The sequence below is a fragment of the Lepidochelys kempii genome, chromosome 5 (genome assembly GCF_965140265.1).
Source record: "Lepidochelys kempii isolate rLepKem1 chromosome 5, rLepKem1.hap2, whole genome shotgun sequence".
Classification (NCBI taxonomy): Eukaryota; Metazoa; Chordata; order Testudines; family Cheloniidae; genus Lepidochelys; species Lepidochelys kempii.
In genome coordinates, this window is record NC_133260.1 from 65,874,114 (window position 1) to 65,898,519 (window position 24,406).

Consider the following 24,406-nt stretch of genomic DNA (forward strand, 5'->3'; position numbering starts at 1 on the left):
TTCAAATTACATAAGATGTTGTCATTTGATTCATGTTACTTAGATTATACTTGTTTTATAAACTGAATCCTTAAAGCCTAATTGTGTTGTGTTTTCAATAGAATAATATTCACAGTGATGGAGTATGCATTAACAAAGGAAAATGACTCTTAAAATGAAAACCTCTCCAACTGTGCTTTAACACATTAGTTTATATAGGTATGTGGTTCTCCAATCTGATTGCACCGTGATCCCCTTCTGATAACAACAATTACTACACGACCCCAGAAGGGGAGACCGAAGCCTGAGCCCACCCAAGTTCCGCCACCCCGGAAAGGGGGGGCCAAACCCAAAGCCTGACCCCACCGCCCTGGGTGGGGGCTCAAAGCTGAAACCCAAGGGCTTCAGCCCTAGGCAGGGGGCCTGTAACCTGAGCCCTGCCACCCACGGCTGAAGCACTCGAGCGTGGGCTTCGGCCCAGGGTGGTGGGTCTCGGGCTGGGGCCTGAGGCCAAAGCCCAAGTCTCAGCCAGTCCTAGCAACCCCATTAAAACAGGTCCCGACCCACAGTTTGAGAAGCGCTGATATAGGTTACAGCTAGATACACCAAGATACACCTATTGGCTCTGGTGATGGAGGGTGTCCAGGAGGCTCAGGTTACAGGACCTAGCTCTTATATTGCTGTTTCAGGCAATTGTGCCAAACAGAAAGGAAATAGAATGCATGCAACGCACAAACCCCCATTTGTGCTGCAATATTTATGACACTAAATTCAGTTCAGGAAAACGACCCTAACATGCGGTTCATTGCATAGTTTTCTCAGCATGATTTTCTTATCATATCCTGGGCAAATATAGATTGATATGATTGTTGGCAGGGAATATTAAAAAAAATATATAATTTTTTTTTAAAAAGTACCTTATTTTTAAGGTGTGTATAAAATAGTCAAACTTTCTACTGTCTCTTTTACAGTTTTACTAAGCATGATAAATTGTGATTAATTATTGTTTGCGGCCAGGCAGTGCCTGGGATTATGTCCTTTATTAAAAGATAGTACTTTTTTCCTTTTAAAGGGCTGCAGTGGCATGAGAACAGGATGTTGTGCTGCAGTAGATGACTCATTGTTGCAGATAGCACTTCTAGAAAAACTATTGAGGAAATATAAGGATTTCAATTACTGGGGACCTCCCTCTTGGAGCATATAATTTTGAGCCAGCTGTGACATTTTAATGATTGCAAAACAAGTAAAATTACTGCTATTGGAGCCTCTGACTGCATAAAAAGTATTTGAAAATATTCTTTTGGAGGGGGTGGGGGGGAAGTGCTTGAAGAATTCTGAGGTGCATGTATGGAATTTCACAGGTATTTGCTAGCAAAGCACAAGACCCATTAGTCGAAGATATAAAAAAATGTGTCTAACTCTGAAGAGCTATCTGTTTTTACTTTGCTCATCTAAAATCCATTAGTGCTAATAGAAAGAGAATCATGATAATTAAGCTTAAGATTCTGTCATAGGTATTTTTAGAAAAAGTCAGGGACAGGTTCATGGTCACTAAACAAAAATTCACGGGAACCCACAACCTGTCCCTGATTTTTACTAAAAATACCCTGGGGACAGGGCGGGGGACTAACCCAACCCTGGCTGCTGCTCCAGCAGCCCCAGGGCAGACAACTGCTTCAGTCCTGCCCCGTAGGAAGTCCTGGCGGTCCCAGAAAGTCATGGAATCCATGACAGAAACATACCCTTGATGATGATCATATATTTACGTGACACCCATATTCAAGAGCCTTCAGACAACTATCAGAAATATAACTAAGATGTAAAATGTAAGCAAAAAAAGATAAGAGAACCCTACCCAATTCCCAAACAGGCAAATGAAAATAAGTAAAGATACCTTCCATAAAAGAAACAAAGAAATCCTTTACAGTTTGGAAAGGAAACTTGGTCTTGGTCTTTGATCAGAATGTCACAGATAAACTTTGGTATGTTCTACAAGAGTTTATGTAGGAGTCGTCCTCCCCAGGCTGAGAAGGTAGCCCCCTTCTGCCCAAGGTTACTGTGTGGGATGGCTAGCAGCAGCTTTATCTGCAGTAAGCTCAGTTGCTGTGACAGGGCAGAACACTGGTGGAGGGTAGATATCTGTTCATTGCGTATGTGTGGGGTGGGGAGCTATACAATGGTCTCTTTGCTGTCTCATGCCTTCTGTCATCCAAGTGCAGGAGACTCTTGCTCCTGGCTGTTGACTGACGTGTGCTGCTTAAGCATGGCTCTACTGGAGACCTCTCTATTAAAGCCATTCATCTTGATGGATAATTTCAGCTGCCATGTAAAAGCATCATAGTTTCTCATCCTTTGGGGCTCAGAGTGGGAAGGAAAAAAGTGGTGCTACTTTTCTAAGTTCCACTCATGTGAGTTGCCAAAATAAGATACTGCTCATAGTAGATCGTGCAGATATTCAAAATGTAATTGTGTTCTTGCTTCATTCCTTCTTGATTGGGAGGAAAAAATAAGTAGTGGTACATTTCAAACATTACCTACCTACGATGCCAAAATGATACTTAACTTGCGGTAAAGTCTGCAGCATTATGATCCACCATCTTCCTCCTTACACAAGGAATTAAATAATTAAGTGTTGACATTTATCAGGCATCAATGAGATGTATGGGGCAGTTCTCACCTCTCCAAGCTGCTATTATGAGTTCTGTGTAGACTTGTCTCTGCTTTGGTTACACATGGCTCACATTCTTGCGGGTTTTTTCACAACCATAACAGTTAGACTTTCTTTTAAAAAAAAAATGAAAGCTGGGATTCAGGGGGGCAAGTTAGTAACTTTAGAGAAGTGCCAGTATGGCTTAGGGGTGCATACCTTCTGTTTCTGAGTCCTGCTTTTCTTCAGAGAGAAATGTGTTGACGTTGCATTATATTCTATAATATTGATGTGCACAAACTGAGAAGTTCATCATTCTAACCAGCAAGTGCAGTCTAATTTGAGTAAACAGGAGTAAGCTACACTTATTTGTTCTGGGGCAGAACTTTCCTCTCTGAACATTGTGTTTTCTATGAAGGATAGAGAAGTAGTGGTGAAGATATAAAAGTTTCTTGGATAATAGTTGAGCAGCTATATCTAATCAGTATCAATGGCAAAGAAATAAGACTATGGCATTTCGATTATTGGAAACTAAACTAATTTTAAAAGCTAAAGAAATCTGCAAAAATAGACAAAATTGATTATAAATCCACTTGACGGTAATTTCTCCTCTACATCTTAATGATTTTTTTGTTTAAATGTTTTTAAAATAATTTATAGCCAATAAGAACAAAGTTACTGTGGAGTATTACATCTTCTTGTACAATAGAGCCCAATGTGGGACTATTTTTTAATACCACTCCCATTCCACTTTACAATACCCACTCCCAACAACTCCTGCATTGTTTCTTGCATTTTTATACCACTCCCACCTGCAAAAACCTTAGATCCTGCAAATGCTACTAGAAACAAACAAAAAAATGGTTGGTTACTATGTAAACGGAATTCAGACACAATTTTTGCCACTCAAAGAATAAAAGATATCTTGCTTAAACCACGTAAAAAATACTTTAACTCCTCTTATAATAGACATGAAATCTTTCAATCCCTTGCTTAAATTTAAGTATTAAAAGTATAAAGTGTTTCCCACAACAAAATACATTTTACCCGCTCCCACTATTATGGCAGCAAGATCTGCGGGATCCCTGTCTGCTATGCAACACAGGCTTATTGCAAAGACAGGCTTCCCTGCAGCCCTCACTCCCCAACTCAGGCTCATATTCTGAGCTCCTCTTGCTTCCTGTTTCCTCTCCTTATATTCTCCCCAATTATCTTGTTAACACAGTGGTTATCACTCAGGTGCTCACAGTCCCCCATGGAAAGTGTGTAATTGCCCTCAGGTAGGACTGCATCTGCCTCCAGACTGCAGCAATGTCAGTGATCAGTGTGCTGCTGATAGCACCCTGTCACAGTCTCTCAAACAAACCTTTCCCCTCTCCTGTCTTTTTTGTGAATACTCTAAAAAGAGAAAACAAACTTTGACAACTAATTAGACATGTTCTATAGCAGGAGTGGGCAAATTTTTTGGCTTGAGGGCCACATCGGGGAATAGAAATTGTATGGTGGGCCATGAATGCTCACAAAATTGGGGCATGGATGAAGGAAGGGGTGCAGGTTCCGGCTGGGGGTGCGGGCTCTGGGGTGGGGTTGGGGATGAAAGGTTTGTGGTGCAGGAGTGTGTTCCAGGCTGGGATAGAGGGGTTTGGAGAGTGATCAGGGCTGGGGCAGGTGGTTGGGGCATGAGGAGAGGCTCAGGGGTGCTGGCTCTGAGTGGCACTTACCTCAAGTGGCTCCTGGAAGTAGTGGCATGTCCCTTCTCCGGCTCCTACCCGGAGGCACGGCCAGGCGGCTCTGCACACTGCCCCATTGACAGGCACTGCACCTGTAGCTCCCATTGGAGCGTTTAGGAGACAGAGTGGGGCCATGCTGCGGTTTCTGGGAGCTGCACAGAGCAGCCCCGGCACCCTGACCGAAGCGGGGCTGCCCATGACCCTGTGCCCCAGCCAGAGTGGGGCTGAGCCATGTGGTGTGGCCCCTGACTCAGTGCCCCAGCTGGAGTGGGGCAAGCCCAGATCCCGCTTCCCAGCGGGAGCTTGCGGGCTGACTTAAAACGGCTCGTGGGCAGTAGTTTGCCCATCCCTGTTCTATAGGACTACTGTATGATCCTCAATTCATTCCTTTATTTATGATCAGTGGGACCAATGCACTTTGTAGCAAACCTTACTAACAAGTCCTACCAAACAAGCAAAGACAGTTTAAAAGGAGGAAAATAGAGCTTTTCCTAAGAAGTTCCAGTGGTGCTGGAAAATATTTTATAGTGGGGGTGTTGAAGGTGGAAACCATGTATTTGGGTTGTAATTACTACTTCTAGCCAGGGGGTGTGGCAGCACTCCTTGTTCCAGCACCTATGAAAAGTTCTGGTTTATTTTCATCCAGACAGATTTCAAAACAAAATCTTCAACTCATGGCTGTTTAATCAAACTAAGGCCACAACCCAAAAAGAAGTAAACTAACAGGTGCACACATTCTTCAACAAACGGTGTTATGAGGAGAGATCTCCTTCAAGCAGCAGCAGCCACCTTTCACTGTATTGGATGCCTTATTAAAATCTTTGTTTATAGGGTGCTGCCTTCTTCCTCTTGAGCTTCGGAGTGTATTTCTCTGACCTTAAGTTACTCTTCCTCCACCACAGGCAGATGTTGCCTCCCTAGGGAAACTGAGGCATGGGTAGACTTAAGAATCTGAGGGTACCCTTTTGGATCCTGAAGGGTCTGCACTGCCCATAACATATCCTCAGAAGACTGATTTAGGTCTCTGGCACTACCAATGGATAATGATATTGACCTCCTTTGTAAAGCACTTGGAAATCTATTGATGAAAAGTGCTAAATAGGAGCATGGTGGTGGTGCTTAGAATTCTTAATACAGGCTCTGGAAACAAAATGTACGTTATGGGAAAATGACTTATTGACATATTTGTAATCTTTTTTTAATCCATCCTACTTCTTTCTTTCCTTTGCTCTTATTTATTTACTTCACTGTCCCAAATATTTTCTTTTTGGCATTTTTTCTGCCCAATAATTTACTGAATACAAGTGAGTGAAGCTTTGTTACTTAAACTGCATGCAGCTAGTCCACATATGGGTCCTGTAAGTAGTGGGCTTTTTGATATATTGGGCAGTTTTCTAACAATGGAGAAAAAACATAATTTCTTTAAGGAGTAACTCCATGCTCCAGGCAGGTGAAGGAGTTCAACAGCAGCTGCATTGGTGGTGCCCCTGTATGTTGTATGCTAGTATGTTGCATCCTACTAGGAGCCAGCTGGTGTTACTTCTGGAGACCCAAAATTTAAAACTATTGCTAAAGTTAAGATGTGAATGTCTGCCTCTTGCAGCTGTCCATTGGATGCATACCCCTATAGTTTCCTGATTATTATTTTTTTTTAAAGATAAAACTTGTGGATCACGTTTTCAAACCATTTATTAATTCTGTGTGCTAGAATTCAGTGTGAAAGATCATTTAAGAAAAAATATATTTTGTATTTTATAAGTCCTGTGTAGGCTATGTGAAGCAAAGGTTACCAGGGTAAACATACATTTGTTTTAATTGAATACCAGAATTGTTAAGCACATGATAATCTACGCAACATATTGGCATGTCAGATACTGCAGCCCTGCCATATCTGAAGTGCCCTCTTTTAAATAATGTTTCCATTTTTTTTGGATTTTTGATTATGATGACCTTTTTTACGTACGAGAACTACAAAAATCTTCCTCGTTGAATCATTCAGAACTGTCCCTTTATGTCTGATTAAGGAGAGTACATTAACTGTGAAAAGCAAGCTTTGTGTTGCAAGAGCGTTGTCTGCACTTTGTGTAAAGAATGCAACAGTCATGTGGAATAGTTCCAAGCAGTTCTTATAATGTTCATTGAAGTACAAATTCAGGCAATATAAATCTGGAAATAAATGAAATAATTCTCCAGTTTGGTTAATAAATGTGAAGTGGTATATTTTCCCTGTTGATCTGATAGGAGTTTTAATAGGTGACTTTGAATAATGCATTATCTCAAACATGTAAAAAACCAACAACCCATAGTATGTAAATTTCTTCTGGTATTTATTACTAACTATACCAAAACTTTCAGATGGCATTTGTCCCAGATGTTCTGTATAGTAGGGTTACATGAGAAGTACAAGTAAGATGTGTAACATAAGGACTTCACATTGAATGCATCCAATGGTGAGCTGTAGCTCACGAAAGCTTATGCTCAAATAAATTTGTTAGTCTCTAAGGTGCCACAAGTCCTCCTTTTCTTTTTATAAGGACTCGAGTACATCTTACTGCTGGAGGTTCAATACCTAATGGGTTTTATCTGGGAGGAGTACTGGGGATTTTATTTAATTTTTAGGAGGATGTTCTTAAATCTTTCTTTATTCAGCAAATTGTTAGAGGTGGTAGCAGTACAAGAAAATGATTCATTATGGGCTTTGTTCATTGTTCACCAGTGTGGGACTTTTAAAGATAGAATGAAAATAGATGTACGAGTCTCTTTCAGAGACAGTGTAAGTGGGAATGGATGGGGGAGATGAATTTAAAAACATTTGGTCAATATGAAAGATGGAAAAACAACACTTTCAGGCAAGTTGAATGCTGTTTATGAAAATGTTTTTAAGTATGCAGAGTATAAACATGTTCAATTTGCAAGCTTTAGCAAACCAGTAATGCTGTTGTGATTGTACACATAATGTTTGTTTATAATTTAATATGAAATAATGACAAAAGATTGCAGGGCAATTGACATTTGCTTCTCTGCAGTTATATTGTTCATTAATAGCAGTGTCTCCATTAACTGAGGGGTTAGTATCAACCACTGGCAGTTTGGAAGATGGATAAAGGGAAATAGTGTAAGAATTATTCACTGTGAATTGATGAAATGGGCAAAAATACAGCAGTATGAATTTGAATTTGTGGTTATGCAGTTAAGTGCTTAAAGAACAGATCAGTGCCCCAGAGCTAGTAATAATTGATACTTTCTTCACAGTACTTCACAAAACTTAGAATTTAATGAATCCTCACAACATCCTTGGGTAGGGGGGAAGTAAACATATTATCCCAGTATTACACATGAGAAAACTGACATAAAGAGTTGGCTTACCCAAAGCACACTCGCATTCACAGCCATTGTATAATTATGGGGCGGGGCCAACAGAGCAGGAGGCCGCATACCAGAGCTGGTCAGACAAGTGGGCTCCATTCTATGGGTCTGTCCAAATAATTGTAACAAGCACCAGTGTTGGCTAGTTGGAGTTTTAGTGACAGGAAGTGGGCCTATTCCTGCTTCACCTACAAAGAAAATGCTTTCACCAATCATGTGGATCAAGTTCATTAATAGAAGCTCATCTTTTGGGGCCCAATCCTAAAATGGTGTAAATCAAAATCATTAACTTCAAAGGAGCTATGTCAGTTTACACCAGCAGAGAACCTGACCCATTATTTTTATTGTAAGTTTGATCCAAGTTTTGGTGTAACCTCTTAAATAAAATACTTAAGTTCCTTTTTGGAGGACACCATTGTTCCCATATTGTGTTACAGCCTTAGAGGAAATCATTTTTCTATTAAGAAATCTATTAATTTAACAAATGAAATCTAAAATTCTTTCCTCATTTGGACCAATAATATATCCTTCTCAGAAGCAGCCATGTCCACAAATTCTCAAAATGGAAATCTGTCTTCTCCTCACAGGATATCAGAACTGGGTGTCATATTGATGGAGGACCAATGCTGTGTATTCAGCAGTGATGAGGTAGTATTAAAAACAGTCCCAGCCCTTATCCCAAAATTTGATTCTTGCCAATTTTAAGTGGTAACAATATTATCCTATCCAAATCCTAAACCCAAAAAAAAAAAAAAAAATTCAGGTCCTAGTTGGATGTAAGAAAAGTCATCAAAACATTCTTAAAATACACTCAGTTTTACTAAGACCATCATGCTGATGTTGTTTATTACGAATTAGTAAATCAGAAATAATGTATTTAAAGCGTCAGTAAGTAGATATCAGGTTAATTGTCGGAGATTTATAAAACTAGTAGCCAACCCAGTTGTAACAAAGTACACTTCATTAGAAAAATGGCAGCTTCCCAGGCAGAACGAGTGGAATTCATGTAGGAAGAAAAATGAATCTTGCTCGAAGGTTCCTGGATTTAGGGGACACTATAAACTTGACCAGTTGCTGCTGGCTAATACAGCTTCTGACAGGAGTGACCTGAATTTAGTACATCTCTCTAAGTACTTCTGTAGAGATATTGCTTAATTTCTTCCTGTCCTGACTGTTTTTACTCACTTACGGCAAAATGTTCAGAATGTGAACCAATGAGCAGACAGTAACAAGATAAGAACTTTTCAAATAGATAAGAACAGATTTTCCATTCTGCACCAAACATGGGTATTCTAGACACAAATAATAGTAATATGCCAAAATAGTTGAATTAAAAAAAAACATTATTTACACAGAGAAAATTGCATATGATCTGATGCATCACAAACTTGGCAAACATATTCCTGAACTCTTACTATTAAAAGTAATGTTATTGCCGGGAATGTGGGAGCAACAACCGATTTTTCTTCCCCAATGTAAGTGAATTTACAGTTTCTGGAGCACAGCTGATTTACCTCTGGAATGTCATTTAACTGTCCTCTTAATGCTTAATGCATTAATGCTTTAACTGTCCTCTTGTTGACTCACTTCCACAACCTTTCTGAGACTAAAGAGAATGAAGTAAGTGTGTGTGTGAGAGAGAGAGAGATGGGGGGGGGGGAGGGCACTTGTCAGCTAGTAACTAGAACAACTTTCCTATTGGCCACCTAATATCCATTTAAAAATGTTTTACTTTTAATGTATTTCCTTTTATTCTAGAGTGCTTTTACAAACCATTGCTGTATTAATTTTAATTAAATGGGCCCAGTGAATCAAAGGTGTTAACATGACCTGGAAATTGTCAAACATTAAACAGTTCTGAACAAGGTCTGGGGTTTGGTATATGGAGACGTCAGTCTGCTTAGTACCATAGCAAACACACCATTAAACGTCCTTTTAACCTTGTATTAAAGATACAAAAAATAAGGGAAAGAATTAAAGCATTTAAAATGTTTCTTTTTAACAAGATGTTAAAATGTTAAGTATTAAATAAGTCTTTCTTTGTTCCCTTTCCCTTTAGGTGTAGAGAACATTTTGAAGGGGGAGTGGGAACCCTTGTTTGACAGTGTCTCAGATGTTAATAAATGTCCTTTTGTGGGTGTCATAAATGTAAAGGGAAGGGTAAACACCTTTAAATCCCTCCTGGCCAGAGGAAATACCCTTTCACCTGTTAAGGGTTAAGAAGCTAAGACAACTTCACTGGTATCTGACCAAAATGACCAATGATGAGACAAGATACTTTCAAAGCTGGGGGGGACGACAAAGGCTTCTCTCTGCGTTGTCTTTTGCAGGGACCAGAGCAGGAACGCAGGTCAGAACTCCTGTAAAGGGTTAATAAGCAATCTAGTTAGATATGCGTTAGACTCTGTTTTCTCCTAGAGCTCCAGGAAGAAATCACAGCCAGCGTTTCACCCTATCTGTGATTTGGGGTGTGTGTCATAAATATAAAAGGAAGGGTAAACACCTTTAAATCCCTCCTGGCCAGAGGAAAAACCCTTTCATCTGTAAAGGGTTAAGAAGCAATCTAGTTAGATATGCGTTAGATTCTGTTTTGTTTAAATGGTTGAGAAAATAAGCTGTGCTGAATGGAATGTATATTCCTGTTTTTGTGTCTTTTTGTAACTTAAGGTTTTGCCTAGAGGGATTCTCTATGTTTTGAATCTGATTACCCTGTAAGGTATTCACCATCCTGATTTTACAGAGGTGATTCTTCTACTTTTTCTTCAATTAAAATTCTTCTTTTTTAGAACCTGATTGCTTTTTCATTGTTCTTAAGATCCAAGGGTTTGGGTCTGTGTTCACCTATGCAAATTGGTGAGGATTTTTATCAAGCCTTCCCTAGGAAAGGGGATGTAGGGCTTGGGGGGATTGGGGTAGGGGGGAGGGAGACGTTTCGAAGTGGGTTCTTTCCCTGTTATGTTTGTTAGATGCTTGGTGGTGGCAGCAATAAGGTCCAGGAACAAAAGGTAAAATAGTTTGTACCTTGGGGAAGTTTTAACCTAAGCTGGTAAAAATAAGCTTAGGAGGTTTTTCATGCAGGTCCCCACATCTGTACCCTAGAGTTCAGGGTGGGGAAGGAACTTTGACATGGGGGAAAAGTTAGTTTATTTTGGCAGGAGCTGTTACGGTTGTTAAAATCCAATCCCATTCCTAGAAGACAAAACTAGGCAATAGCAAGAGAGGTGGAGAACAGAACAGCAAAGATAGAAAATGCAGCTTCTGTCTCTGGTGTTGACTTTGACTTGCAGTTTCATTGCTGAAAAACAGAGGCACAGCAAATGCTCTTATTAGCAATTCAAGACCTAGCAAACTTGTACAAACATTGGGCTGGTTAGGGCATTGCTTTTTAGCTGCCTTTCTGGTCACAGGCTTACAGCAGTGTTGCACAATATGCAGTCTTGGCTGGATAAGCCAGACTCCTACTGAACAGAAGCAAAAAGGAGCGGGATAGGAAAGAGAAGAAATAAGGCATCAGGGAAGGAAAAGGACTCATTGGCAGGGGCGATGACATTCCGGGTAGTGGATGGATTTTAGCTGAAGTTGATGGAGGTGTTGATTTCATCTGGGTCCTTCTTGCTGGTTTGGCCTGGCCTGGTCTGACCTACTGTTGCCAACCCTCCAGGATTGTCCTGGAATCTCCAGTCATGTGATGAAGCCTCCAGGAATATGTTCAACCAAAATTGGCAGCCCTAGCCTGGCCAGAACATCTCTCGGGATCAAAACAGAGAAGGTACTATGGTATATGCTGGAGTCTCAGGAGACAGTGGCAGACATGATGGTGAAGCTTGTGCCTTCCCCTTCTTTCAGTCAGCAATTGTTGCACTTTCTCATCGCTGATTTCTCCCTAAAGTCTTCTCTTTTAAGGACCCTAAATTTTGGTTCATTGATTTCCACACTTCTTTTGTTTATCAGACATGATCTTAACACAATCCTTGAGTTATATCAGTAGGGATTTTAGTTTGAACTAATTCAGTCTTTGACTCCCTTTTGCATTTTTTCCTATTAGCATTTATTGTTACAGATTACTGAAACATTTTGTAAACTTACATCCACTTTCCCAGAGTTGAGCTCACAATTAGGATAAATTTGTAGGCCCAATTATTATAACATCAGCTATGTACAAAATAACTGAAGGTCGGTCACTTCTGAGATAGATGGTGGCAGCCAAACAGACAGATGACACACAGTTAATCCCAGTAACATGAAATAAGGTTGAATGTTCATTTTCTGAATTAATTGCTTTGAGATTACACAAAGTATTCTCTTCAGAATTCAAGACTGCTGCCCAGCAACTACACTGGAATGGAGATATTGTCTCCTTCTCGTAAACCCTCATAACCTATCCATAAATATTACTGAACAGTTAAAAAGGAAGTGGTGAAAGGTGGAACATGTAATTATGGTCCCCATCACTGTTTGTAAAGTATCTGGCATGTAGAACTGCAAGTAGGTTAGCATTGACTCAAACAGCTTGTGTTAGGTTGTTTAACTTTAGCTTTGCAGGCTAGTAGTGTATTAATCTTTTGAGAACATTGTATATAGTTGTGCTCCATTGTCCATAAAAATGGCCATACTGGGTCAGACCAAAGGTCCATCTAGCCCAGTATCCTGTCTTCCGATAGTGGCCAATGCCAGGTGCCCCAGAGGGAATGAACATAACAGGTAGTGAAGTGATCCATCCCCTGTTGCCCATTCCCAGCTTCTGGCAAACAGAGGCTAGGGACACCATCCCTGCCCATCCTGGCTAATAACTGTTGATGGACCTCTCCTCCATGAATATATCTAGTTCTTTTTTGAACCCTGTTATAGTCCTGGCCTTCACAGCCTCCTCTGGCAAAGATTTCCAAGGTTGACTCTGCGTTGTGTGAAGAAATGCTTCCTTTTGTTTGTTTTAAACCTGTTGCCTATTAATTTCATTTGGTGACCCCTAGTTCTTGTGTTATAAGAAGGAGTAAATAACACTTCCTTATTTACTTTCTCCACACCAGTCATGATTTTATAGACCTCAGTCATATCCCCCCTGAGTTGTCTTTTCCAAGCTGAAAAGTCCCAGTCTTATTAATCCCCCCTCGTATGGAAGCTGTTTCATTCCCATAATTCTTTTTGTTGCCCTTTTCTGAACCTTTTCCAATTCCAATATATTTTTTTGAGATGGGGCAATCACATCTGCACACAGTATTCAAGATATGGGTGTCCCTCTGTTTATCTTTTGCTGTGGTGTATTCTAGGTTAGAAATGCAAATGTATGAAAAGGTTTCTGTCATAATAAGAACTTTTCAGGTTCTTGAAAAGTGACAACACCTTAAAAACAAATATGGAGGTATACCAAATAATAGACCATATTAGTTTGATATCCGTTATTTCCCATTTATAGCAAAATACACAGTTGCAAAAACTTTCAATTCCTGATACCCCACAGCTCACACCAACATTGGAAAAAACAACAGTAGGGATAACTTAATGGTGGAACATCTCAAAAAGTATATCTTAATTATTCATTAAAGAAGGTGGACCTGTATCTATGAGATATTCAGCGGTTCTCAAACTTCTGTAATGGTGACCTCTTTCGCACAGCAAACCTATGAGTACAACCCCCCTCCCCAATAAATTAAATGTAAACCATCTTGCATAATTTTGCTGATATATAAATATTGAACAGCAATAGTTGACTAGTTTACTATAGTTTACTATTGCATCTTTCTCAGATCCTGTTAGAGGAGAGGCGCGTGCACGGGTACACACCCTACCTACAGCAGAGAGAGAAGAGACAAACATAGAAAAAACAGAATTAGTGGTGTTCCTCCGAAAATTAATATCCCATGTAACTTTTTTCTGTGGAGAAGTGTGGGATATTAACATTTAGAGGTGAATTACCAAAACTGGAGCTTTGTTTCGACAGAAGGAGACAGGTGTGGAGCACGGAAGTAGGTCTGAGAGTTATCCACAGATAGTTGAATTTGTTTTTGTGGATCAGATTACCCAGAGATAAGGGGTAGAGGAAGAAGAGATAGGAATAAGGACAGAGTGATGTGGAACACCAATAAAAAGCTGGAAGGCAGATGAGGGGGATCATCCAAAGGGCACACTGAAGCAGTAATTAGAGAGGTAGGAGGAAAACTGAGAGAAGACGCAGTAACAGAAGGCAAAGGAGGACAAGATTTCAAGAAGAGGAGCATGGTTGACTGTGTTGAAGGCAGCTGACAGGTCAAGGAGGATGTGGATGGAGTACCGGTTCTGAGACTTGACTAAGAAGTCACCAGAGGTTTTGATGAGAGCAGTTCCAGTTGAGTGCAAGGGACGGAAGCTGAACTGGAGAGTGTCCAGGATGGAATAGTGGAAGAGGTCTGCAACTACAAGCAGTGCATTCAATGAGCTTAGAGATGAAAAGAAAGAAGGGAAATGTGACAGCAGATGGAGAGGCAAGTGCGGTCAAGGATTTTTAAGATGAGAGAGATGCTAAAGTAAGTTTGCATTTTTGGGGGAAGAGTCAGAGGAGAGTGAGAGGTTAAGAGTAGTAAGGGATGGGATGAGTGAGCCTGAGGGAGATCAGGCGATGGGATGGTATCGCTGAGGCTCTGTCTCCAAACAGCACATTGTCTGCAGCAAACATTCCTTATTTGGACAGTTCCCAGTGTTGCTTTATACAGCAAAAGAGAGAAGTTGAGCAATATTCTGGTACAAAATGTCCCATAAATTCTTGCAGTTTATCAGGGAAACTTTTTGTCTCAGAAAGTGTGCAAAGTAACCAGGGGGCATCCATTTTAGACTTGATTTTGACTAACAAGGAGGAATGGGGTTGCGAATCTGAAGGCTGAAGGCCATTTGGATTTGATCATAAAATGAAAGATATGATTCTAAGGAAAGGAAGGAGTGAGTGCTGCAGAATAAAGACAGTGGACTTAAAAAAAAGCAGATTTTAACAAACTCAGAGATTTGGAAGGTAAGGTCCCATGGGAAGCACCTCCAAGAGAAAAAGAAGTTCAGGAAAGCTGGCAGTTTTTCAAGGAGACAATATTAAATGCACAACTGCTAGCTATTTTGATATGAAGAATAGCAAGAGGGCAATATGGCTCCATCAAGAATGACCTGAAAGTTGTAGAAGAATCCCACAAAGAGTGGGAACGTGAACAAATTGCTAGGAGGAGCACAAAAGAACAGCACAAACATTAGAGACAAAATCAGAAGGGCTAAGGCACAAAATGAGTTACTCCTTGGCAGAGTTATAAAAGGCAATAAGGAGAGATTCTTGAAATATATTGGGAGCAAGAGACAGACAACGAAAAAGTTGAGGGTCCTCTACTTAGCATGGAAGGAGAGCTAATAATAGAAGACATCAGGAAGGCTGAGGTGTTTAATGCCTGTTTTGCTTGTCTTCACTGAAAAGGTAAACTGTAAACCAGATACTTAACACAATCAATATTAAGAAAAATAGCAATGTATACGTTCAGGCCCGGGCTGGAGCCTGAGCTCTCAGACTCTTCCCCCCTTGTTGGATTTCAGAACCTCGGCTCCAGCCCTACTGTGAACATTTATATTGCTATTTTTAGCCTTGCAGCCCTAACCACGCAAGCCCAAGTCAATTGACCCAGGCTTTGAGACTCAGCATTGAGGGTTTTTCTTTGCAGTGTAGACATATCTTGTGGTGCAGTTGCCAGGAAGGCTAGTATTGTTCTGGAGCATATTAACAGGAAAGTTGTGTGTAATACATGGGAGCTAATTGTTACGCTCTGCTTGGCACTGGTGAGACTTCAGATACAATATTGTGTCCAGTTTTGGACACACATTAAGAAAGATGTGGACAAATTGAAGAGGGTCCAGAGGAGAGCGAATAAAATGTTAAAAGATTTAGAGATCCTGACTTTTGAGAGAAGGTTTAAAAAAAACTGTGCATCTTTCATCTTGAGAAAGGAAGACTGTGGGAGGGGGACATATAAGGGTAGTTAAGCACTGAAATAGGCTTCCAAGGGAGGTTTTGGGATCCCCATCATTGGAAGGATTTTAAGAACAGGTTGGACAAACACCTGTCAGGGATGGTCTAGGTTTACTTGGTCCTACCTCACCACTGTGAGTTGAACTAGATGATCTCTTTAGATTCCTTTCAGCTCTACATTTCTATGATTTTATGATTCTAAGACTTCAAGTTTTGTTGTTGCTTTAGGACTGGCAGAGTACCAGAGTGAGAGACCCTAAAGCAATGACTGTGATTAATTCCTTCCTTTACTGTGTCATCCGTTTTCAGTAGATTAGAGTCTGAGTTTTCTGACAGATTACTTAAGAGCCTTTGGCAATATGCTAAGATATAGAACACTTCATTGTGAGCGTAAGTGTAAAAAAAGAATGGGTGTGAATGTGTGTGGTGTTAGGTTGGATTGTGTGTAGAATAATGAAAACCTTGCCCAGGACATTTTACTACTTGGTTACATACTGTAATAGTAGGGCAGAGAATCACCATTGTGATTCAACAACAGCTGAAACAAATGTACATCACACCACCCAATTTGGTGCCCCTTAATTTCCAATGATGTGTATGGATTCATATATTTCTTAATCCAGAAGAGGGCCAATAGATCATCTAGTATGATCTCCTTTGTAACACAGGCCATAGAATTTCACCAATATACTGAGCCCAATGACTTGTGTTTGGCTGAATCATCTCTTCCAGGAGGCATCCAGTGTTGATTTGTAGAATCCAGGAAATGGAGAATCCACCATTTCCCTTGGTGGTTTGTTCCACAGGTTAATCACCTTCACTATTAACATTTTGTGCCTTTTTTTATATTTTAATTTGTCTGACTTCAGCTTCTACCTGTTAGTTCTTGTTGACTTTCAAAACACTGAACAGAGTTTGTTTCTTGATTTACTTGAAGTTTTATTTTTAAACATGCTGCTTGTGAACCCAAAGATTTAATGAAAAAAAGTAATGTGCAGAGTGTGTTGCTCTTTCAGTTCCTTTTGAGAGTTATGTTTTCAGTGTTGACTCCACAAAGGCACCTAGCTAGAATATATAACCACACCCAACATCAGCTGTATCATTTGTCCTTCTCTGCTTTTTCCTAGCTCCTGGCAAAAGACACAACAACTTAGCATATTGCTTTTTCTTATCTAATAGCGTACATAGCTGATCTATGTAACCACATAGTCTTATCAACGTTACACCTGTCCTTCCTCCTCAGTTATATCTGATTATTATTATTTGGGCATGTTTGCTGTATTTTGTCTTTAGGACAGAAACTTTATCTTGCTATGTATTTTGTACAGTGCTTACCACAGTGAGGCCCCTGTCCTACTGGAGCTTGTGGGCGCTAGTCTAATAAAAATAGATGATCTCTCTCGTTAAGAAATTATGCCCTATAAAATGTTCATGTTAAGATGCAGTAGTGAATAGTATCTTTTTTTTTTCCTCATCTGATACCATAATATAAATATGATATTGTTGGCCTCAGAGACAAACTGATATCTGTTGGATATAAAGAAACCATGGTAGCAAGCTAACTCATACATCATACAGTCTCCTTGGCCAAGATCTTTATAGAAGAGCATTGCTATTAATTGTGATTTTTGCTGGACAGAGTTTATTTTTATGGCGCCTGTCCTATAACCGGCGGGCAAAGATGGGATTGACTATTTAATTCACGTTGAGGCCAGTGCAGTCCATCACATCATTATTCTGTTTTGCAGTATAGTTCACACACCATAGCAAGCATACCCCATGCTCTGAATTGTTAGGTTATTGCCCATTCTACTGATGAGCCTCCTGATATTATTAGGTTGACAGGGATCCAAAAATTTCCATTTAATTCGGTCCATCTTTTAATGATTTTAAAATCCAGTCTGAACCCTCAGGGTAAACAATGGATTTGGCAACCTGCCTTTAAAATATGATGATAGCTTTTACGTCAAAAGGACTGATATGCAGTCTTTTGGTGGTTTTTGGAAGCTTTCGGTTTTCATAAAAAAAAACTTCCTTTAGCATTGTTCTTGTTCATTCTTTCCACCCCTCTCCTTCCCTACCAGTGACTTCATTTGGAGTTCTGGGTACTCAGCATCTCTGAAAATATGAACCAAGTTGTTCATAACTGCAAAAGCAGTTGCTGATACTTCACTATGGCCACTATCTTGGGTTCACAGTGACTGCAACTGGCATTGTAGTAGTTCACGTTTAATTTTGAAGTATCTACTTGAGCACTTCCAATTTTTAAGTGATGTGCATTTAATGCTAAAACAAATGTTTTATTGCCCCAAAAGCATCAGTATAGACTTGAAGATGGTAACCATGAATTACATGTGATGGCTGGACTTCCTATTGCATCTCATGGGACCATTCTCATGTCTCATGGGAGCAGTGACCTAATTGCTCTTGAAAATGATGGTTCTGTACAATTAACAGTTGAAGAGAACTGAAAATAATATTTTGTGTTGCTTCTGTTCTTTTCCATTATTTTTTCTTAAAGGAGTACATTCTTTTCCTGATGCTCTGGCATAGTTCCAATTCATTCTAATTGGAGTGAGGTGCATGTATTAAAAAAGAACATATAGTTTTTAGATTGCTGCTGCTGCTGCTCTAGCACACATTTTCAATATTAATAAGCTTTGTGGCAGAAATAGACCACTTACTTAAGTCTAGGGACAAGCAAAGAATTTCTGATTCAGGTAGATGTGTATCTAGCCATGACTTACTGCTGTTTTCTAGAATGCAGTAAGTTATAGATTATAGTCAAATAGAGAAAAAATATTCAAATGTCCAATAAGGTGTTGTTTTATTTAGTGCGCTCCTTTGATTTACTTTGTATGATTGGATTAGAAGGCAAGTAACAAGTCTCCCTTTCTCTATGTTCTTAGTTGTTGGTTTTTTGGATAGCCTTAGCAAATAATTTCCATTTATGAGGCTATAAGTTTGGACAATTGCTTGTTCCCATGTGTCAGTAGAGCAGAGTTTCAATGTTAGAATTATTTTATTTCCATTCTAACAAGGTACAATTTTAAGATAATTTTTATTCTTTTTTGTTTCTTTAATAGTCTGATACCTACCTCTGCATGTCATTACATCTGCCAGTGGATGAGGAAGCCTATGTAGGTGAGTATGAGCTAAAGGGAAAAACCTGATCAGGACTTTTTGAAATCACTACACAGCTTTCTTTGACTCATAAGAACTTAATCTTTTACTGTCAAAGTTTCTAAAATGCATTCATCATTCCTAATGCAGAAACAAACTAGAAAGAGCCACTTAGAGTCAAGATAACAAACTGTATCTGGGGAGATTCATGAGTAATAGTAGTTAAGGAGCTGCATGCAGATGCCTATGGCAGCTAATACCAAGCAGTCCCATTTGTGAAGTATTGGCTTTCTGTCTGTGGCTGGATATTTAATTCCATTCTACTGAACAGACTGTTTATTTACCTGCTAGTACAGGCAGTAAATCCTCTGCACTTATCATCAACAATGGCCACAGTAAGATTTTACTCGTCGGCAAAAAATGTCGTGTTTTTGTTGTTTTTTTTTTTAAATATATTCTGGCATGAATGAGATGACAAATAAATTGACAGGACCTACTATAGTAGTATCAGTGTTTAAATCAAGTAAGTAGATCACTAAAGTAAGCACCAGATGTTCAGTATGTCTTCTGGGTAGCTTCAATTTTATTCTACTCTGCTTCTAAACAATCTAGTTGTTCAGGAAAGGAAGGAGACAAGCAAATGGTTCATTTGACTGAAGTTAGTTTCATTTTCATGATGCATTGTAAATACTGGGAAAGGAAAACAATGGTAAAGGTAGAGCCCCTGTATTTTTCTACTTCCTTCTGCCAGAACGAGTCTTAGTGCACTGTATGAGGTGATCAATAAATGGGTTGAAAAGTATATATAGTTGCTGGTGGCATATTCTGAGTATATTTTCATGTGGAGCTCCCCACAGGAACTGACCCACAAATCTGCAATAGGACAATACCCTTGAATTTTTCACCCCTATATAGTTCTAATTGCCATATCAAAAATAAAAAAGTAGGAACTGTCAAGAAGCGAAGCAGCCCATAGCTGCAGCATTATTTTGTGGCTGTGAGATTGATGCCTGTAAAGAAAAAAGCATGACAGGGTTATCAAAGTAGTTCAGTCTTTAATAAACTATTACTCACCATACAGTGTGTGTAGTAGACTGTGCTGCTTTAGTTTGGTTAGAAAAATGTATATTAACCTAGATTATAGGCAAGTTTATGCGTAGTACTTCAATTAATTTCAAAATTGCAGCAGTTCCTTTCTTAGGAAATTTACTGTGAAAACCTTTTTTTTCTTTGCAGTACTTTTTTAAAATTTTTGTATTTACAAGCATTAAATATGTATGAAATGTTTTGTTGGTTGTTGTACGAGTGACTTACCAAAGAGCATGGTTTTTAAAAAAAACACAACCGTGGGCGAATTCACAGTAGTTGTGAATCATGTAAGGCGTCAGTGATGATCCAGATGAACCCCTTCATGTCTGTAAAAAGGCAGAAGCATAGCTTTTGGATACCTGTGTCTCCTGAGGAATTGCTCTTCTTGTTTTTAGATGGTTTAAACCCTTTGTTTCACTTGTTCCATAACATGCATATATTACAACTGGACATGTAATAGGTGAGTGCCTTAGGTGAATTAGAAATTCCAATTTCCACCATCCAGAATGATTCACTGCAGCTTAGTGACGTGTGTGTGGGCGATTTCAACAGCACAATGATATTCCTATATCTGCCTTGTATCGATGTTGTGGGCATCTTAGGTCTCTAGTGCTCTTGCCTCCACAGATGTTGTCATTCTCATTTTCCTTAAAATGCCTTCTTTTTCTTTAATTTGAGTTCTGTCAGATACCAGCAGGCAGCAAAGTACAGAGACTCTTATTCCCTCTTCCTCACGTGGTTTCTGTTTAAGATCAGAATCTTGAGGATATTCCTGTGTGCAGCAAAAGGACCAATTTATCCCTACTTCTAGGGGTATGTCTACACTGCGGTGAAAAGTATGATTGCAGCCCAGTTTGGCATACCTGCACTAGCTTTGATCTAGACACACTGACTAAACATAGCATTGAACATAGCATAGTACGTATCCTGAGTCCCTGGGGTGCTTGAGCAACCCACACTGCCTGTGGTGCCATGTCTTCACTGCTGTTTTTAGGCATGTTGGCTAGGTTAAAGCTAACGCTGGTATGCCAAGCTCTGCTGCCACCACACCTTCAACTGCAGTATAGACATACTGTAGGAGACAGAGATACTAGTCCATGAGGTATTTGGATGCACTATTTCACAGCTCTTTCTGGAGCAAGGATGTTGACTACTCAGTACCAGGTGCTCTGGATGATTATTAATAATGCACAAGTTAATGTTGTGTAAACTCGCAGTTCAATCAATCAATGACATAGAGTATGATACAAGGCAAGGCAAAGCTTGTATAGATCCACCAAAAAGAAACTGCTCCAGATGCCAATCGATATCCAGGAGAACAAGAGGGAATGGATCCGCAGAAATAAAATTCTCAAACTGCAACCATCATAATTTAGATTCCCAAAATAAAATATTACATTTTACAAGCAAAGTTTACTTTCTAAAAATAAAATGTGATATATTCCATTGCTCTTTGCAGTGGTGTTGTAGCCGTGTTGGTCCCAGGATATGAAAGACACAAGGTGGGTAATATCCTTTTTTGGACCTGAAGAAGAGCTGTGGAGCTCAAAAGCCTGTCTCTTTCACCAACAGGAGTTGGTCCAATAAAGGACGTTATTTCACTCACCATATCTCATTCTAAAAATAAAACAGTTGGAAGCAATAGAGTCACACTTGCAGCTGTATCCAGTGTATGTTGTGCATAGATAAAAGCCACAAGAGTCCTCTGTCTAAATTGACCAACCTGATCCAGAGCCTGTCCATAGACTATATTGACTAGAATTATAAGTTAACTCTTCATAGAATCATAGAATATCAGGGTTGGAAGGGACCTCAGGAGGTCATCTAGTCCAACCCCCTGCTCAAAAGCAGGACCCATCCCCAATTAAATCATCCCAGCCAGCGCTTTGTCAAGCCTGACCTTAAAAACTTCTAAGGAAGGAGATTCCACCACCTCCCTAGGCAACGCATTCCAGTGTTTCACCACCCTCCTAATGAAAAAGTTTTTCCTAATATCCAACCTAAACCTCCCCCACTGCAACTTGAGACCATTACTCCTTGTCCTGTCCTCTTCCATCACTGAGAATAGTCTAGAACCATCCTCTCTGGAACCACCTCTCAGGTAGTTGAAAGCAGCTATCAAATCCCCCCTCATTCTTCTCTTCTGCAGACTAAACAATCCCAATTCCCTCAGCCTCTCCTCATAACCCATGTGTTCCAGACCCCTAATCGTTTTTGTTGCCCTTCGCTGGACTCTCTCCAATTTATCCACATCCTTCTTGTAGTGTGGGGCCCAAAACTGGACACAGTACTCCAGATGAGGCCTCACCAATGTCAGACTTCTATTAGAAGATGAACTTCATAATTAGCTGTTGAGTGTTATTCTAGATGGCCTTTTTTAGGGATAGCTATGTATATTCTGGTAGACATTGCCCATTCGCTGTATGATGTTCTTGGGATAGAGTCAAAATGTCAGGATTGGATGCTTATTGGAACTTGTTGAGCTTCCACCTTTCTCTCTCCTCTAGGCCCATGCATCTTGACTAAAGGCTATTTCTATTTTTGTTGTGTAGATCCCACCATTGACTTTAAGCTGAATATACATATATATCATGTAAAATGAAATTAAATGCCTGTGAGGTAAACCAGATGAGGAGAATTGTCTTGAAGGTATAAGTGACAATCCCTAATATACTTAAAACAATCATCAAGATTTTTTCTAAATATCTTCATAAATGTTTGGTTATTTTTATTTGGGCAAATAGAAAGTGTCTTCACTCCGACTGGTGCTGGCATTGCTACAATCTGTTTTTGACTACTGAGCAGTTGTCATAGCTGAAGGGTGTTCTACAGACACTCGGAAGAATTGAGTCTGACAGCAAGCCACTCAGCCAAGAAATTTGACTATCATCTTCATCCCTTTACTTTTGCTCACATGGCTGACCAGTAAATAAATGTCTTTTTCTTATTGACTGATGGTGAGCCTTTATCTGTCAAACTGCACTATACAAATGAGATGGAGCCTATTTGCAGATGGAAATAATTTGATTTATTGCTTTTTTCCCCCATACTCCTGAATGTTGCTGGTTTGTTACCACAGTATTGCATATTTAAACATGCTCATTGCCAGGTGACATTGCTCACTGCTAAAGTAACACATCTAGGTTCCTTTGTAATCCATCTAACAGTGAGTGTTCATATATCCTGGTCAGTCTTATTACATTCCTGAAAAATATGATAGAAAATTATTTTTAGGGAGTGGGGGGGGGAACTGTTTTTTAAAAGGGTAAGAGATATAAAGTTAATATCTTTAAGGATAGCCATATTAGAAAGGATTAGTTTAAATTGTTAAACTAGACACTGTTAGAATCAATTCCCCCCCCCCATCTCCCTCAGAGTTCATAATACAATTGATGGGGAGCTCTGTGTTGAGAAGTGAGGCCAAGTTTCTTTATATAAATACAGATATTTAGTATGTCCCTAGATTGCAATTCTTAATTCGGCTAATCTCCTTGTAGCATAATGGCATTTATAAATTATCACTTTTTTATATTACAAAATACATTGAGGTTGAAGTTAAAATCCCAGCTGGAAGATGTATGAGTGAAGATTTGAGCAAGAATATTATTTTCAACTACATAATGCACAAACTGTGTTTGCTGGGTGAATTTAATAAATAACATAAAGGGATTATATACAGAGCTGGTTGGAAACTTTACAACAAAACTTAGTTTTGTCAGCAAATGCTGATTCTCTGGAGCAAAATGTTTCACTTAATCTAATGCAGATTTGTCAAAACTTTCTCTGAAACACAGGCAAGCTTCTGTTGGAAATCTGCTGGTGTTCCAGGGTCACAGCTCTTCAGCAGACAACCTAGCAGCCCCCGGAACCCCAGCTAGAACCAGATCTTTGGGGGCCACGAGGCATCCTGCTCTGTGGCAGGGATCCTGCCAGAGCCCAGGCTGAAGCCATGGTTTCCTGGGGCTGTTAGGCTCCCTATTTGAGCCAGGGGTCTCAAGGCTTCCAGGGTTACTATCATAGAGCTGGGAGCCTGGAAGTCCTAGAACCATGTCCCAGTGACCTCCCCTCTGGGGCTGTCCCACCGTGTAGACTGCACAAGGTTGGGGACTTTCAGATTCCAGGGCCATCTGGCTCTCTGGGCTGCCTGCTTGGGAGTAATGGGATTGGAGTGGGAAAGAGGCCTAACTTAATGGATGAGTTTATGGTTGTCCTCGGGTAAGGGCATAGGTGCTATGGTTTTACACCTCAATCTTGAGGTCATCTGCAAATATCATTGCCACTCTGCTCCTGTTACCTGTCTTGTGTTGTGCTATACAAACTATTCAGGTGTTTACAGCTAAACTCATGTTCATCGCTTATGCCTGAAGTGCAGGTCTGTGGTTTACAATTGTGGATAGATAGAGGAGAGGTCAGAGAAGGGAGGTAGCTATAGTCATATATCTCTATGTAGAGGCTGGTGATTTCCTGCTGTGTCTCATGCCTCTAGTGCCAAAGATTTAGGCA

General features: G+C 39.9%; 1 protein-coding gene across 11 annotated transcripts in view; it reads left to right on the forward strand.

Moving 5' to 3' along the window:
* PAM (peptidylglycine alpha-amidating monooxygenase) overlaps positions 1-24,406 on the forward strand; it is a 221,095-nt gene that overhangs the window by 72,361 nt on the left and 124,328 nt on the right. For all 11 annotated transcript variants that reach the window (XR_012158986.1, XM_073344599.1, XM_073344602.1 and 8 more), the window contains one exon: positions 18,778-18,835. Coding sequence is in view for 10 of the 11 variants with exons in the window: in XM_073344599.1 (XP_073200700.1) it covers positions 18,778-18,835 (58 nt within the window). In the remaining variant the exon portion in view is untranslated. The remainder of the gene's footprint in view (positions 1-18,777; positions 18,836-24,406) is intronic.